The sequence below is a fragment of the Talpa occidentalis genome, unplaced genomic scaffold, assembly GCF_014898055.3.
Source record: "Talpa occidentalis isolate TD23 unplaced genomic scaffold, MPIMG_talOcc4v2.1 talOcc4.3, whole genome shotgun sequence".
Lineage (NCBI taxonomy): Eukaryota > Metazoa > Chordata > Mammalia > Eulipotyphla > Talpidae > Talpa > Talpa occidentalis.
In genome coordinates, this window is record NW_023603184.1 from 115803099 (window position 1) to 115819640 (window position 16542).

Below are 16542 nucleotides of genomic sequence, written 5' to 3' on the forward strand. Positions count from 1 at the left end.
CTACTCTGTCTCTGGTGAATCCTCTCACCCCCGACATCTCTGGCCTGTACCCAAGCTCTTGTAAGTATTAAAAAAAAAAAAAAACAGAGGGTTCACAAATTAAAAATGAATACTTACTGACTCAAGGTCTTTGCGTAAAAGAAGAGGAAAACACCTGCCGCAAACACAAGGAAGAGTTTGAAGTCCACAACTGGAGTAAAAAAGACACACACAACAAAGATTTGGTATCACTGTAATGGCAGTAAAAGAAAAGTCAGTTTATTTGAAAGGTCATGTCAAAAAAATCGAAACCCAGAAAGAGAAGTACAATAAAAACAGACTTACTACTTCGATTCACACTCATTGTACAGAAAAGCATCTTCCCAACAGGCTTCACGGAGAAGCACACTGTCTCCTCACATGGATTGATGGTTAGGGTTATTTCATTAGATGTCTTTGGTGTCCAAAATTTATGAATCACACATTTAAAAAAAGATAGAATGGTTTCTGGATACTGACAATTGTATCTGTCTGTGATATATACAATATTGAACAGGTCTGGACTAGTAATTTTCACCTACAAAGCAAAAACACATAAATCATATATAGGTATGATTTATATATATATATATAAACTATATGATCTATTTATGTAAATATATATGTTTAAAAACTTCATAGAAGCTTCTTAAAATCATGAGTAAAGAGGAGTAGAGAGAGAGCCAGATTGGCTGAGTAAAGAAACACGTGATCACAGCGTGTGAAGAATGTTCTGATCCCAGGGCTGGACACACACCTGTGCTTATTCTAAACACCAGGCACAGACAATTCTGAAAGTGGAGTTTTCTTCCTCTGAGTTGTGGCTGACTTAACTCCCTCTTCCAGCAGGCTATTGTGGCCAAGGGGTACACAGACAAGGATGAGATGGTGGCAAACTAAATGGTTACAAACAAAAGCAGGGTAGGGTTTATACCTTCTACCACTTTCTACTGTGATAGAGAAAAAGTACTTCCTTCTGAGCTCATGTAATTCAGGCTTTTTTCATCAGACCTCCTGAAAGAGGACCAGAAGCCAACCTCAGATTCTATTCACTTCTTACAACAAAGCATAAGCTACAAAGCCAAGCAGATGATGACAACCCAGTGATGATTAAATGACAACCCTGCTATGACTTTCGTCCCTATTTCTCTTCTTGTCCAAGAGTAGGGCAAGCCTGAAAAGAGTGAGAAAGCCAGCTTTGAGTTATTACCAGCCATCTGTCAACCTGCCCCTCATTTTCTTGCACTTTAGCTACTGGCTAACCGTTGCTCTCTGTGGCCCATATGGCTTTACTTCATACTTCTTAAGGACTCAATATACACATCAAACTCCCTCCAAAACCCTGGTCTCTAAGTTCCTCGATCTACTTCCCTATCATGCTCCTGTCCTCCATCCTCCCTCAGCTAATCACTCCCATGGCCACACTCTGAAACTTATGAGTCCAAATTGCAGCCTCTCTACAGGTTGCATTTCCTGCACTTCCACTGGCTGGTTGGTCGCCACCTCCTATCTTTCCAAGATATTCCTTCTAATAGCCCACCCCCAACAAGTCTTTAACCACACTGTGGATCAAGCATCTTTCACTCTCCTCAACCCCTTGATGTCTTCAGTCCCTTCTTATCCAATTAAATTCTATGATCAATCATTATAAATCATCCCCCTTCCTGTACCCTTCACCCCACTCTAATCCTCTTGCTTTATCATACTCACTTGCAAAACCCAATTCTCCCCTTATTCCATTCTTGAATTTCTACATCTCCGAATGTGCTGGAGAAACAGTGTTTCAAACAGTGGTCTCACGTCAAACCCATGACTGCGAACCTGAACGCTGCCCAGTCCTCTGTAGTCAGTGCTCCTCTCATCAACCATGATTTCACAACTTCTCCTTCCTCAGTATCCCAACACCTTCTCCTCCTCCACTCTCTTGGCTGATAATCCTTCCCACTCCACTGAAATGTAAGAAATCAGAGGAGAATGTCAACCAGTTCCTATCCCCATGTCCACCCACCTCGCAGCACCAGCAGGCACATGTTCTGCTTCCTGTTTTGGGGAGAATTTCTGCCACAGAGGAGATTTACATACTCTGTTCTAAAGGCAAGTACCCGACTTGTGTACTGGATCTTATCCATCTCTGCTTACCCAAGGATATGCCATTAAAACACACACACACACACACACACACACACACACACACACACACACCCCTATCCCCCCATTTTCCTCTGTAGCTATCATCCCATTTCCTTGCTTCCTTGGAATAAAATTCTTTTTGAAAGTTTACCATACTTGAAGTTTCCAGTTCCCCTCCTCCCATTTTCTCTTCAACCTGCTTCAATCAGGCACCATTCCCAAAAGGCTGCCCCTGACAAGGTCACTAGTATCCTACATGTTGCTAAATTACGTGATGGATTCATTCTCAGACATCCTATTTGGTCCATCAGCATTCAGCAGTGTTGTTCATTTTCTTCTTCTGTTACACTTTCTTCCTGGGACTTCCTGGGTATCTCCTTCTTCGATTGTTGTTCTTTTTCTCTCTTCTCTACCAACCCCTTCCACTCTCTGGCCCATTAATAGAAGACTGACCCAGGCTCAGTTGTTGCTTCTCTTCTTTTCATCCAAACCCACTCATTAGGCTCATAGCTTTACGCTCCATCCTTAAATATGCATCACTGCTTAATTTTGCAAAAGAAACACAGGACAGATATGCCAGTGTACTATCCACTATATATACCAGAAAACTGGCACCTACAGGTGTCAGGTAGGAAATGTGTAGAGGGATGGGGGGAGTGATACTTCTCCTCCAAGAATTCCTTTGTGTAGACCTTTAACTTTGTGTAGACTTTTGACGTATATTATCAATAATATAACAATTCAACATCATATATCAATAATATAACAACATCATATTTCAATAATATAACAATTCAACATCTGAATTCCACTTCCTAGCTATTCCCTTAGCCTAGAACACACTTTCTCCAGACACCCTCCATGAACTCTTTCTCAAATGTCACCTTTCCAATGAGAACTATTCCAGCCACACATTTTATTACTGTAATTTGCCCCCCACCTCCCTTGTTTCATATTATTTTCTATTTTTTTCATAGCACTTATTAGTTTTATAATTTTCTTCTCTATATTTATGGCAAAAATCTACCCTACCCCCACTCCCAAAATTGTAAACCTCACAGGACTAGGGATTTATTTTGTTCACTGATATATTCCAAGAGCCTAAAATAGTTCCTGACACTTAGTGGTGCTCAATAAATAGTCGTTAAATCTTGAATGAAGGAAAGTACTAGGCAATTCAGAGTAACTATTATCTTGGCCATATCTGGCACTGGAGCTAACTCTAGAATTTCTATATTGAGGGGTTTGGGATGGCAATTATTTTGGAAAGTAGGAGGGTGGGTGTTGTCTTGTGTCTAAAGAGCAAGTACACTGTACTCAAATAGTCTGTTTATTTGAGTTTTTTGGAGTAGGGCCAATGAAGAGCATGGAGAGTTGAAGTCCCCCCTTAAAGTGACTCCTGAGTCACTGTGTGTGTTCCCCAAGTCAGCTTTCACAATGATATATAGCTCTATGTCATACAAAAGTTACCTTCTACTCTTCAAGTAGTATATTTTAATTCCCTGTACCCAAGAAATGATTTAAAAGTAGATGCTTACCTGCATAGTTGACCATATGTATTTCCACTCTATTTGGGAATTTTGATAGTAGCAGTAACAGTTTGACTTGGGAACTTTAATTAAATCCATTTCCTTCAAAGCTTCACACTTTTGAGCTGAGAGAGAGAACAGGAAATATATTTCTTAATATTAAGTTGCCCATAATGTTATCTTTTTTCTTTTCTATTCACAGATTTAACAATAGCCATTTTTATAGTCTATGACCAATAAATTCTTCTACATGGTAATTATAGTCCTTTATTCTTTCCAAGCCAAAAGGAGACAGACAAAAATTTCTGGTCCAATGTGAATACTCTTATGAAATATGCAGGGCACTATAAGAGCACAGAGAAAAAAATACTTCTTCAGTCCTCAAGTAGAGGGCAAGAGTTGAGGACAGCCCCAGAAAAGAGGAAATGTGAATGAGGCACTGCAGGATAAATTGGGGGCAATGATGGGTTGGAGGCGGTGTGTACAAAACCATACGGATGACAGAAGTGGTTCAGCAATTCATTGAAGGAGGGAGTGTAGTGAATACAAGAGGACATTTCAATACCTGCAGCTAGAGAGGGAAGCAGTGGTCACTGTTACACTAAGTTATGTTTCATGCTGAAAGCAGAGCATTGAAGGATATTAGGTAGGTATCAAAGTCTCAGGAGGAAAAGTGTCAAGTTAAACCTCAAAAGGTTTAAGTGAAAGGAGTTCAGCGGAGACGTGGGCAGGGTCAAGGCATTAACAAGGCACTGTGCACTTCCCAGGAACCAGCAACAACAGGAAGTCTCTAACATCCCAGGCCTGAGATGGCAAAAGGATAACCACTGCCAGAACTTCCATGGAAGTGGAGTGAGGGTATGGGCGTCTCAACCTCTCTCTCCTCCTGCCCTCCTGATCAGCGCTTCTCTTTGGCCAAATCTAACAGGAAGCCAGAGGGCAAAGTCCAGGTGATGCAGTCCCCACCGCTCAGCTTCCAGGCCTGCAGCAGCAGTCAGGGGGCAAAGGATGGCTCCATGGGAACAGAGACTAGCCAGTTCAATAAGGAAGTGACAAGATTATTTACTGTCATGTTTTAGAAAGCGCATTCTATAAGCAATGTGAATATTAGCCGGGAAGACAGCTGAAAGCAGAACCACTAAGGAGGCTATTGAAGCAATGTAGGCAAGAAATGGACTGAGTAGGAAGAAGAATAGGTTAAAGGGGGTGTAGGAAGCAGAATCAACAGACTCTGGAGATTCATTACTGGAGGGAGAGCTCAAAGATGATGGAAGATTCTGGTGAGAGGAGAGATGGTGCTGTCCTTTATCCAGCTAAAAAATACTGGAGAAAAAAGAAAGCTTGCCTGGGAAAAGAGGGATGAGTTCATTTCCCACAATCTGAATTCTGGTTGGCAAAACTAAGTGAAGACAAGATAGGCTGTGCACAGAAATGTGATTGGGACAGATGTAGATGTGTATGTGTATTTGTATGTCATATAAATATTATATAATACATACATCAACTAATACATGAGACAACACAACATAATATCTGGGGGGCGGGGAAGGTGGATATTTCCTGTAATGTTTTAGAAAGCATTCTATAAGCAAGGTGAAAATTTACAGAGATAAATACGGTAACTGACACAAGAAAATTATAAAGAAATGGGGTTCTTCCATTCTGTGACTGCTCCTGCATTTGAATTTAAAATGAAGTGAAAGTCATAAATTCTTCTGGATTCAGGACAGGGTGTCACCATTACATCTGCAAAATTGGAAAAGGGCAGGGAACACTTATGGGCACACAGAGAAATGGCCTGATGCCCAACCCCTGACTCCTCTAAGGAAAGTGTGGTCAGCTGTTTCTCCAGAAGAACCTGAAATAAAGCTAGCACAACCTGCTATGCCAAAGATGGGGAAAGATTGGGTAACCACTAATAGCTAGTCAACAATTATATCCATTTAGAGAATAATATTGAATAAGCCCAGATAGGTCCTTGTCCTGGCTAAACACATCCTTAGTGTTAAGCTGGAAAAAGGTGATGACAGACTTGGGGAAAGGACACTGCAAAAACCCACAACCTCCTGAAATACAACCTCATAAGCCAGGGTTCTCAGGTGGCTACACAAAGCAGGAGAGTTACACAAGTATCCAGTATCTTCCACTGTGACACTGACAAATCATTTCATCTTTACTCTGCACATTGTGATATTTATTCTTAAATATACTAACAAACATGCATAGCCTGAGAGTCTGATTGGTGAATACAGGTTAGAGGCAGAACTCAAAAAAGTTATGAGAAGGAAGCTCTGTAGGTCCTGTTAAATATAGGATACTAAAAAAATAAACTAAAAATTCAAATTTAGTATCCTGTAGATTTGAAACTAGATGAAAACTAGACCTCTGTTGATAACTATAATATAATATATAATGTAATATATACAGATGCTGATTTATAAGGCTGGGCACCGAAGCCTATATAATGCTATAAACCAGTGTTATTTCAGTTTTTTTTAAATGTATCCTGCATCTGTTTATACATAAGAACCAAAAGCAGTATGCAGAGTCAATACTACCAACACACAGCGATCATGCTCAGGCATATTCTTAGACGCATCACAGATGCAAATTATATACCTGGCCAGAGGCTGCATAGCAAAAGGGCACTGGCCCAGACATCTAAGGGCTGGCAGCTAGTTGTAGAAAAGATATTGCCAAAGAAAACGGGGTAGAACCTGGAAAAGCCTGAGCAGTTTTGAGGCAGCACATGCACACACATGCGCGCACACACAAAACATGCACACTTTATATTTAAAAGCCCTCAGCTGGTGAGCAGCAGAGGTCAGATTAGAAGTGCTTTGAATTTGCAGGATAGGACAGCCAGAATTGAGAACTTTAAGCTGCGAGTGCTCAACAGAAGAGAGGAATTCCTACCTGTTTCTAAGGGGAGCATATTTCACCAGGGCAGGTAAGGAGCGTGGAGTCTAAGGTCCACAAACCCCAGCAGTCCCGCTAATGCCCAACCAGTTCTTTCTTCAGGGTTATTTCTAATACCACACATGTGTGCAATGCTAGGGGGTCTTATTTAAATTGCAAGGTAGTAACTTTTTTTTGCCTGCTGCATTTTAGCATTAGATTTTAATAGTCACATAACAGGACTCTATACTGAAAAATGAAAAAGAACATAAAACATAAGATAAGCATGTATCGCATGTTTTTTTAAAGATGGTGGTATATCGCATGTTTTTTTAAAGATGGTATAAGATATAATTACATAATGTATCATTTCATATGCATAAAGTCAAGGACAGAAATGATAGAAAACCCAAAAATGATTATTCATTTTAACACATTAGTAGTTATAATCACAAGGGCATCTTTCTTCAGCCTCTTGGTTAGCTTGGGTCTTAAGACACAGACTAAATTCATTTTAGTAGCAATTATATGACTTCTGCAGTTTATGCTGACAGAAGCAATTATGATGAACATTTATGTTCTTGAATACTGAAAATATGCTGTGAAAATGATAAGGAGCTTCTTATTTGAAGCTTAAAGGGGATTTTACAGGCTTCAAGGAGGCTATTTTCACAATTCTGCCACAATTCTGTCAGATTCCCCAATTACGACTTAAGAGACAGCTTACAAGGGCTTCTCCTGTGGCTGCACCCAGGTCGCTCTCTGCATTCCCTTTTCCTACATGGGCTTCACTTTGAGATGAATCAACTCTCCTAAGCGGGCCTCTTGTTAATGGCCTGAGAGAATATCCTCTTCATGGGGTCTGAGCTTTGTAAGCAAATGCTACCTTCAGATGAGATTTTTTTTTCATTTGATCCTGACTGTTCCGTAAATCATTTGATACCTGTAGCTCCTAAGATAAAAGCCAAATGATGCCATATATGTATAGTGCAATGTTTGAATTCAGGAATAAAAGCTTCTCTGTTGTCCAAGCTACTGTCTGCTTGCACTTGGATTACTGTAATTGTCTTCTATTTTTCTTCCTGCATCCAGAGCTAGCCCTATTCCCCTACAATCCATTCTCCAATCAGCACATGGATGGTTTAAAAACATCAATCGAAACACATTATTTAGGCAGCTCTCCTCCCAAGACAGCCTGCCTGTGACTCTACACGTCCTTCTCTTTTTTCTTTTCTCCTTTTCCTAATAAACCAGTCCTTATAAAATGTAAAGAAAAAACCAAAACAAAACAAAAAACCCCATATTACCCCCAACCCGGAAAAAAAAAAACCCCACATTATTTACCTGCTCAAAACCCTTCAGTGGCTTCTCATAACACTCATAATAAAATCCACATGCCTTTCCAAGGATCTAGGTGCCTCTGGCTTTTCTCCTCTACTTCTCTTGGCTACTCCAGCCACACCAACCCTTCTGTCCTCAAGATTCCACCCCCCCCCAAACCTCCAGTTTTCCTGCCTGCAGTTTCCCTGGCCTCAACTAGATTCCTCAGATGCTGGCAGAGCTTGCTTCTTCCAATTGATATATGAGCTTGGATGTCAGAAAGCCACTGTCTAAAGTAGTATCCACCAGTCACTTCCACAGGCTTTCTTCTGACTATGCTTTACTTTTTCTTCATATCACATATGTACTTACTAGTTCATACTCATTCTCTTAATGAAGTTAGGGACACTACATATTCATTATGTATCCCCAGCATTTAAATATTTGTCCTTTGTATGAGTGCTGTAATTTGACAGGATTTGTGGGTGATTCAGGCATGCGCTGGTCAGGCCAGTGAACGCCTGGCCAATCTTTTAAGAGCCTGGCCAGTGCCAATCAGCATCATAAAAGGTGGTACATGCTGGTACGCACCTTGAAGCAACATGATGTAACAGGACACCCTCTCAAGCCTGTGCCATTGCTACCACACCTACAGAACCCACAGGCTACTCTGCCCCCTAATCACACCATCCTCAATATGCCCATAACACCCTTTGGGCTAGAGACCCTTTTCTCTCTCCTCAAGGGAGAGAGAAGGCAGGAAGAAACAAGAGGCACCAATACGCTTGTTTGTTACTTTTTTTACTCATAATATATGGTACATCAATGTTCTCTATAAGGGATCTCCTGGTTAGAAGAAAATAATTGCTCTGAATTTTACTTCGTTAACCTGATTAAGTAAAGTATGGATGGAGACAGTGTTTGGCTACCTACAAAAACACTACTAAACTCAAGTCTCAGTGTCTTCCCTAAATGTTTCTAGAGTGGCTTCTGCTGTCGAGGTAAAGTTAATATCAAATTTATACACTACACAAGACATTATTATAGACAATGTGTCAGTATCCTATAGTGACTTGTGGCTGCCAACCATTGTTATTACCTCTCCCCTGATGTGAATGGATTTCAAGCAACCCATACAAGAATTCCTAAATATTCAAGGAAGTAGAAACTCAGACACAAGAAGCCACAAAGGCTAGCTCCAAGTGAGTTCATGTGACCCTTAAGCCATGGGCGAGTGGTTGCAGTAGGCATTAGGCAGTGACTTGTGATGATCAAGATTGTTATTGAGGTTGGCCTACTGCCTGCCTATAGAGAAGAGAACCAGATCTTTTTATCTTAGATTGCTAGAAAGATTATGTCTTTCTTCCCTTCAGCAATCTTCTAGAGACACTTCATTGTTCTGTTTCTATTTCCTCTATCTTCACCTGCAGGTGAGAAATAGAAAATGTAGACCACTTGACTCCAACTCTGTGGCCACATGCCCTGACACTGAAGGCTGGAGAGCTGCCTTAATGTCTGCTGGTGCCATTTATTCACACAGACCCCAGTTTTGCTGGTCCATTCTTCTAGGATAGAATTTCCTTGTGGAAGAAGTAAGGAAACTCAAATATTTCATACCAACAACAAAATCCTTTAACAATGCAATGCAGAAAACAAAAGGGAATTTCTAGGGATTCATAAAAATGCAAGATAATAATTCATTCGGACAGAAAAGTACAATGCCTGCCAGGGAGAACTACTAATTCCATCTGTGGCTGAAATATTTCTCTAGCCTGGAGGGTGCCCCATAATCTACATATTCACTTCCCAAAACTGATTCAGATCAGGAGAAAATCCTGGAAGCATGGCTATAGCAGCTCTGCCTTATCTTCTAGGCACCTAGGAGTATGTTCCAGCCAATCCCAAATGTTGTCCTCAGTATGGCCATCCCAATAATACAGTATTTAGTAGGCCATGGAATGGGTGTCACCTTCCTTAACTTCTTTCTGTCCTTGGCAGGCTCTCTGGATCCTTTCAATAAACCTGACTTGGAGAGAACAATATATTCATGGACAGTTGTGCCCAAAATGCTAAGACAAAACAATTTTTTACATTATCAAAGCAGCTTTTGATAAGCTTAACCAATGAGATGCTTTTAGTTCAAGCACCACTCAATTTATAGTGCTTATCTAAGTTTTAAATTACATTTTATATGAAAAAGGAATAGCTAAATAACGCCTACTTTAACAAATTAAATTTAAAGTTACTTCTTTGTTAATACTTTTGTCATTTATTAGTTTTCTTAAGTGTATAGAGGTATATTTAAATTAATAAGTTTAGTCATACATAAGGTAAAAATATTCAGTCAAAATTTCAGAAAAGGGCAGGTAGTACTTAAATCTACTTAAAGAGTATGCTAAAAATAAAAAGCACAAACACCTAAAATCTTAGCAGATCTTAAACAATCTCCAACACAAAAATTTTTCAGCAATGTTCCTCATGAAAATTTAACCTTACGTGCCCCTCACATGGGAAAAAAAAATCTTCAGATAAAATTATAACAGAATAATAAAATCACTTATTAGATTGCCATTTTCCCCATTTGGCCTATAGCTGCTTTTCTTTTGTGACAAGAAAAACAATTTTTAAAAAGGCCAAAAAAAAAAAAAAATCAAGGAAACTTAACTCCTGAGAATTCAAACAGAAGTAGTATTTACCTTGGCAATATTTTGGAAATTCACATTTTTAAAGGTGTCAGCATATAGCACCAAAGACACAAAGGTAAATTTTTATTTAACCCAGTTGTTTAAGTTGACTTGAATATAAATCTTGGTTTTCATTTCTCCAATTACATACATATATAATGAAACTGAAATCATCACATGCTAATACACATTCAGGTCTGATTTTAAAATCAACTATTGATTTGTCGTCTTCTTCGGAGATGAATGTTAAAGCTGTGGTTTCAAATGGCTTACTGCTACAATTCAAGCCTGGGAATTCATTGCAGTGACCTGAGCTTTGTCTCAAGATAACACATGACTTCTGGGGATCTCGCCCACTACTTGCAACTGTGGGTGACTTATTAATTTATGAATTTTCATCTTCAAACTCTGATGCACAACTGAAAAAAAAAATTATTAACTACCAAACCAACAACTGTGGGTGACTCTTGGTTTGCAATTTCTCTTTCCGTTCAACGAGGCAACTCCTTGCCTCTTCCACGCCAACTGCCTCTGACTTTCCTAGAAATAGGGTAACAGAGAGCTGGTCTCAAGTCTAGATGTTCTCTATTCCATGGAAGGGTGAGTATTTGTTCAAAACAGAGTTTTAGACCAGGAAATTTCATCTAATCCAAGTCTCTCACATTATGCATAGGCCCTATGTTATGAAAACACCAGCTCTTTGATCTCAGGGTTCCTCATAAAACCACACTCTTGAAACAGCAATGGTTCTTAGACCTAGTCTAGTCAGAGTTCCAACATGGTGTCACTGGCACATCACAGGATCCAGGATGCTTCACAATCCTAGTTGTTAAGAACTATCTGGAATGGCAAGTGTTGTCATTTTTCTACATATATACATATATACATATACGTTGCCATTTTTCTTAGCCTGGGCTAGAATTTTATCAACTCAGTGAGCATTCTATGTGTCAAGCAAACAAACTCTGATAAGCATTTGTGTACATCTTTGATTAACAAAATAGAGAAGTGAACTATTAACACTAAATGTGATGACACAACAACTTGAAAAACAATGGGGTCGTTGAAGGAAAAAAAAAAGGAAAATATTGGAAACCATTCAGTAATCGGACATCTTCATTTTACTTATGAGAAAACTACAGCCAATAAAAATTACGTGCCTGGACCAAGGTAATTCGACAAGTGGGTGGCTGAATATAATGACTGAACTAGACACAACATTCTGGGTGCTGGTCCAGGGTTACTTACAAATTTCTGGTTGTTGCCATATTCATAAGACCTCCTTAAACAGATTTGTGAATTAATTTTTCATCACTATGTACTGGTTACCTTTCATACCAGTTACATTTCTAATTACTTTCATCCTTAGACAAAGAACTCTGATTTTAGTGGAAGGATGCCTGAGACCCTGCTAAAAATCGTACTTTGTTACTTCCCTTGCAACCAGGATGACCAATGAGAGGAAGAGAAGTTGGTGGAGAGTGATTTCAGGAAATTCTTTAAAGATTTTTACAGGAAAGCAATGAAAGGGAAATGTTAAGCTCTTAACAAGGTAGTAAAGATTGTGGAGTTAGAATCTGAGCGTCCCCTTGTGTGTCAGGTCTTTGAGAGCATTCCACGGAGAGCCAGCTCATCACACCATAAGCAGCTACTATTTGTTTCCTATTGTACCAGAATTGTCCACACGTTAAACATCACAATACTCCTAAATGGTATTAATGTCCGAGTTTTTTTTTTGTTTGTTTCCAGCAGCCTGACTCACTCACAAGGTCACAGAGCTAGTCAAGGGCAGGGGAACTTAGGCCTGATTCTAAGGCCTGAGCTCTTACCTTCTCTAGTCTTGAGTCAAGGCAAGTGTTAGCTAGAAAACTAAGGTTTTCAACACAAAGTGATGTACTACACAAAAGCCCTGTGTTTAAAGTCGGGGAAACTAGGGTCACCTATGTCAATGAGCAGCAGTGTTAATACCTTGGGCATAAGATCTCTGAGCCTCGACTGCTTTCAGTAGTAAAATCATAAGCTGCCCAAAGTGTCTGAGAGAGAGAGACCAAGAAAAACAAGGCGAACTGCAAGGGAGGTGGGGCCTAGCTCGGGCGCCCGCCGGTGAGGCTAACACCCGGCAGGGGCGCGTCCGTCGCTCCGGGCCCTCGCGCCGGGGTGGGAAGGGCGCCCAGGGGGCTGCAGGGCGCGCGCGCCGCCGGGTGCCCGCGGTTACCTGGGAGCAACGCCGCCGCCTCTTCCCCGCGTCCCGAGCGCGTGAGCAGTGTGGACAGGGGTGGCAGCCAGAGCAGCGGCCACCACGGCCACGCGGGCGGCCGCATTCCGGGCCGCAGCCTGAGCCCTTGGGGGCCGGGCCGGCCGCCAGAGTAGCGAAAATGGCGGGGGCCTAGGAAGATGGAGGGGGCCGGGAGGCCCGCGGGCGGGAAAGGAGGCGGCCCCGCCTCTCCGAACGGAGGTGGAGTCTGGCCTAGACCCTGAGGCTTCGTAGCTTGCTCCCCGAGCCCTCCAGGCCCCTCGGCCCTCACGATCCTGGCTTCCCCAGGAGGCGGTCGCGTCACGTCCCAGCAGTGACAGAGCCAAGGCCGGGGCGGGGGGGAGGTAATGAGAGGGGGGGTACGCCTCAGATTTTTCCTTACAAATGCCTGCCCTGTGACCCGAGGAGTTTTAGAGCAGAGGTCTCAGAACTCCCAGGAGTGAACCCCGAGGGCAAGGCCCTTAGGCAGACCCCCCTTTTATAAAGAAATGTCAGTTTCTTTCTTTTTCTTTTTTTCTTTTGGTTTGTAACAAGCAATAACAAATAGACCATTGCTTAAATAACACTGACTGTATAGCTAAGCTCAGACACACCACATTTCAGTATAAAGAGGCTGTAAGACCTTCCCTCACCAATTTAACAGCTACCCCTTAAAATTAGCTGTGTTAAAAAGAATACAGAGATCAGATCGGTGGTTGCTGGAGGCAGGTTCTGGGGGTGGGAGACTAGGGGTAGGGGAAACAGGTGAAGGTGGGTCAAAACTAGAAAAAAAATTGTCACCATCTGAGGTGATGACTTAACTAAAAATGTAATTATTTTGCAATATATATATATCAAATCATGTTGTACACCTATAACTAACACAATGTTATATTTATATCTAAAAAAACGATATATCTTGATTAGCCTATTGAAAATTAATCTAGAACATGCAGCCGTATATAATATACTGTACTTTCTTTTTTTAAAGAATCAGCCCTCTCAGGCCCTGGAAACCCATGAATGTGATTCAATATTTCATTCAAAAAATGTGAAAAGGTGATTTCCCCTTCTCTAGCTCTGGTCTTCTGCTAAGGTACCACAAAAGGTACCACAGAGAACCCAAATGTGACAGAAATCATCCTCTAAAACTAGCTCAGCCTCATTTTCCCTAAATGATCTGAGGAAGATGCACTAGAGTCCCTGGCACTGGTGCACAATCATGTATGGCTTTTAGAAGGTGCAGAAATTTGCTTGTTAGTGACTCTTCAGGAGGATAATTATACAAATAAACTGTTATTAAGTGAACGCCCACCCTGATTCTCCCTGCAGACTGTCTCCAGAGAAAGGGCAGAACCCCTGATTCAGGTATGAGCTAGCATCTAGCACAAGGACCTTTTCCTAACCACATTCATTTTAATTTAGTTTCATTTTTTTTTTTAAAGATTTGTTTATTTTTATACAAGAGCTGGGGTACAGGCCAGAGGTGCGGGAGGGTGAGAGGATTCACCAGAGACAGAGTGGGGAGGAGAACAGGCAGATGGACTGAAAACACAGCTGAGGGAAGTGGCGGTGCAACAGGAGAGCTCTGCTCCGCCATCTGGGAATCTCCCTGGCCAGCCAGGAATCGAACCAGCGCCTTAGAGGCTGCCGACAGCTTCGCAGTGCTGTGCTCAACCCATTGTGCCAGCGCTCAACCCTCTGTGCCACCGGGAAGGCCCTAATTTAGTTTCATTTTGGATGACACTATGGAAAGTGGTTATGTAACAGGGTGGTCCCCAGTAAAGGGAGAGGTTCCCTGCCCCTCCCAAGGGAGGGTGGAGCTGAGCAGGAAGAGGAGAAGCTGCAGAAGAGACTGAGGAAGGAAGGAGCAGGATGGAGCCAGGAGACCTGAAGGAGGCGCATGGAGCCTAGAGACACGTGAAGAAACAGCTTGTCTTTTGGTTGTGGACTGGGTGACACAGATGTGGGTGAGACCCACGGGGAGGTGACAATGGCAGCTTTTATCTTGATGTTGATTTTGCTTTTTTCCTTCTGGGCTTTCTGGTTGTTTCTGACCCTTTTCTGTGGGTCCCCACTGGAAGATGCTTTAGACTTGTGGCAGGCTTTGGGGCCTTGTTCTGGGCCGATCCCATATGGATGGAGTTTTACCCACGAGGGGACGGGTAACTTTGGGTGCTTCATTTAGAAACTAGACTCTTTGCCTTTCCTGTATTGTTTTCCTAGTTGTATTAAAGTTCCTTGCCATTAAAAAGTCTCATGTTTTGTGTTGATGCGGCAGAGGGCAGAACCCATTTAGAACAGGCAGGTTTGCGGGGTTTGGGCTGCCCCTCTCCCTGTCCTATAACAGTTAAAAGAAACAGGTAGATCTTGAATAACAAATGTTTTCCTGCAGCTGGAGCTGGTAGAGAAATAAAAGAGCAGGCACACAGTAATAAATTAATGTTTAAAATGTTATTCATGTAATCTGTTCTTAATATCTATAAAGAAGCTAAATTGAAACACCCTATTCCTCTCTATAGGATAACAATAAATATTTTCCCAGAGATAACAAGACTATTAGAAGGTGATAGTTCTGTCCCTGTGGGACAATCATAAACCCTTGGCTAGCTTCCCCAAGCCTTTCTCATATGAACAGCTTAAACCATTGGAGGAAACACCAACAGGGCAAAGACCCACTGCTTCTAGGGAAGAGAGAAGCACAAATTCTGCCCTCAGGGAAGCAGCAGGAACACTGAGCTCAGTGTCCTGAACTGAATAATAGTAGAGTTTGATAACTGCTGGGGAAATTCTCACTCAAGACACATCACAGATTGGAGGCAGAATTTGGCAGTAATGGGACAAGGGGGCAGAAATACTGAGAAACCCAACTTCTAAGGTTCAGGTTCACAGACCCTGCCTAAGACCAAGGCTAGAGCAGGAGTATGGAGAACTGTCTTGCTCCCTCACAAAGGCCTAAGTAGTACATAAATAAATAATTTAAAATGCTAAATATATTAAATCAATAAAATAGGTAGACATCAAGTAGCAAAAAGGGCAAGCAAAAAAAATATAACACATGGAAATACGGCATCTCAAGATAGTTAGACATCAAAGGGTGAGAACAACTTTCTAAAATCCAAATACAAAAGATGGAAGAGTCTATCTCCCTATCAGATAACGAGTTTAGAACTGCCATAATAAATTAAAAGAGAGAGAAGAAAACTCAGAAAGGCAAGTCAAAGTGACAAGAGAACTCAGGATGGCAAATTAAAGAAATACAAGAGAACTCAGAAAATCTAACAAAATCCGGAAAAACAAATTAATGAGCTAAGAAATTAAATCAACAAATAGAAGTTTGAAATTGAAGTTTTAAGTAGAAAATGGCAGAAATTCAGTAAATAAAGCACTCAACCAATGAGATCAAGTACCCTAAAACAAGCTATGGAAATAGAATAGATCAAATGGAAGACTGAATCAGTAACATTAAAGATAATAATGGAATAAGCACCCTAGTGGAAGAAGAGAGAGAAACAAGATGTAAAAAAAAAAAAAAAAAAAAGAGCAGCAGCAATTTGAGATATTCTGATATTAAGAAAGCCAAATAAGACAATGGGTATCCAGAGGGGGAGAGACAGAGGGGGGCGGGGAGCCAAAAGCCTATTCAAAGAAGTTATAAACTTCCTACACACCCAGGCAAGGAAGGAAATATCCAATCCGTGAATCAAAAAGAACATCTGGTTACCTAAAT

At 41.2% G+C, this 16542-nt stretch overlaps 1 protein-coding gene across 3 annotated transcripts in view; it reads right to left on the minus strand.

Annotated features, from left to right (window-relative positions):
• Nucleotides 1-12957, minus strand: part of NEMP2 (nuclear envelope integral membrane protein 2) — a 37777-nt gene extending 24820 nt beyond the window's left edge. Inside the window, exons 1-4 of one of the 3 annotated variants that reach the window (XM_054699940.1) lie at nt 12795-12957; nt 3687-3802; nt 325-556; nt 118-190 (exon numbers count right to left, since the gene is read on the minus strand). In XM_054699940.1, the coding sequence (XP_054555915.1) occupies nt 118-190; nt 325-556; nt 3687-3802; nt 12795-12900 (527 nt within the window). In that variant the 5' untranslated portion in view covers nt 12901-12957. Of the gene's footprint in view, nt 1-117; nt 191-324; nt 557-1839; nt 1968-3686; nt 3803-12794 lie in introns of those variants that run through there. The other 2 variants (XM_037523717.2, XM_037523719.2) reach the window with 2 other exon arrangements.
• Nucleotides 12958-16542: the final 3585 nt, after the last annotated feature.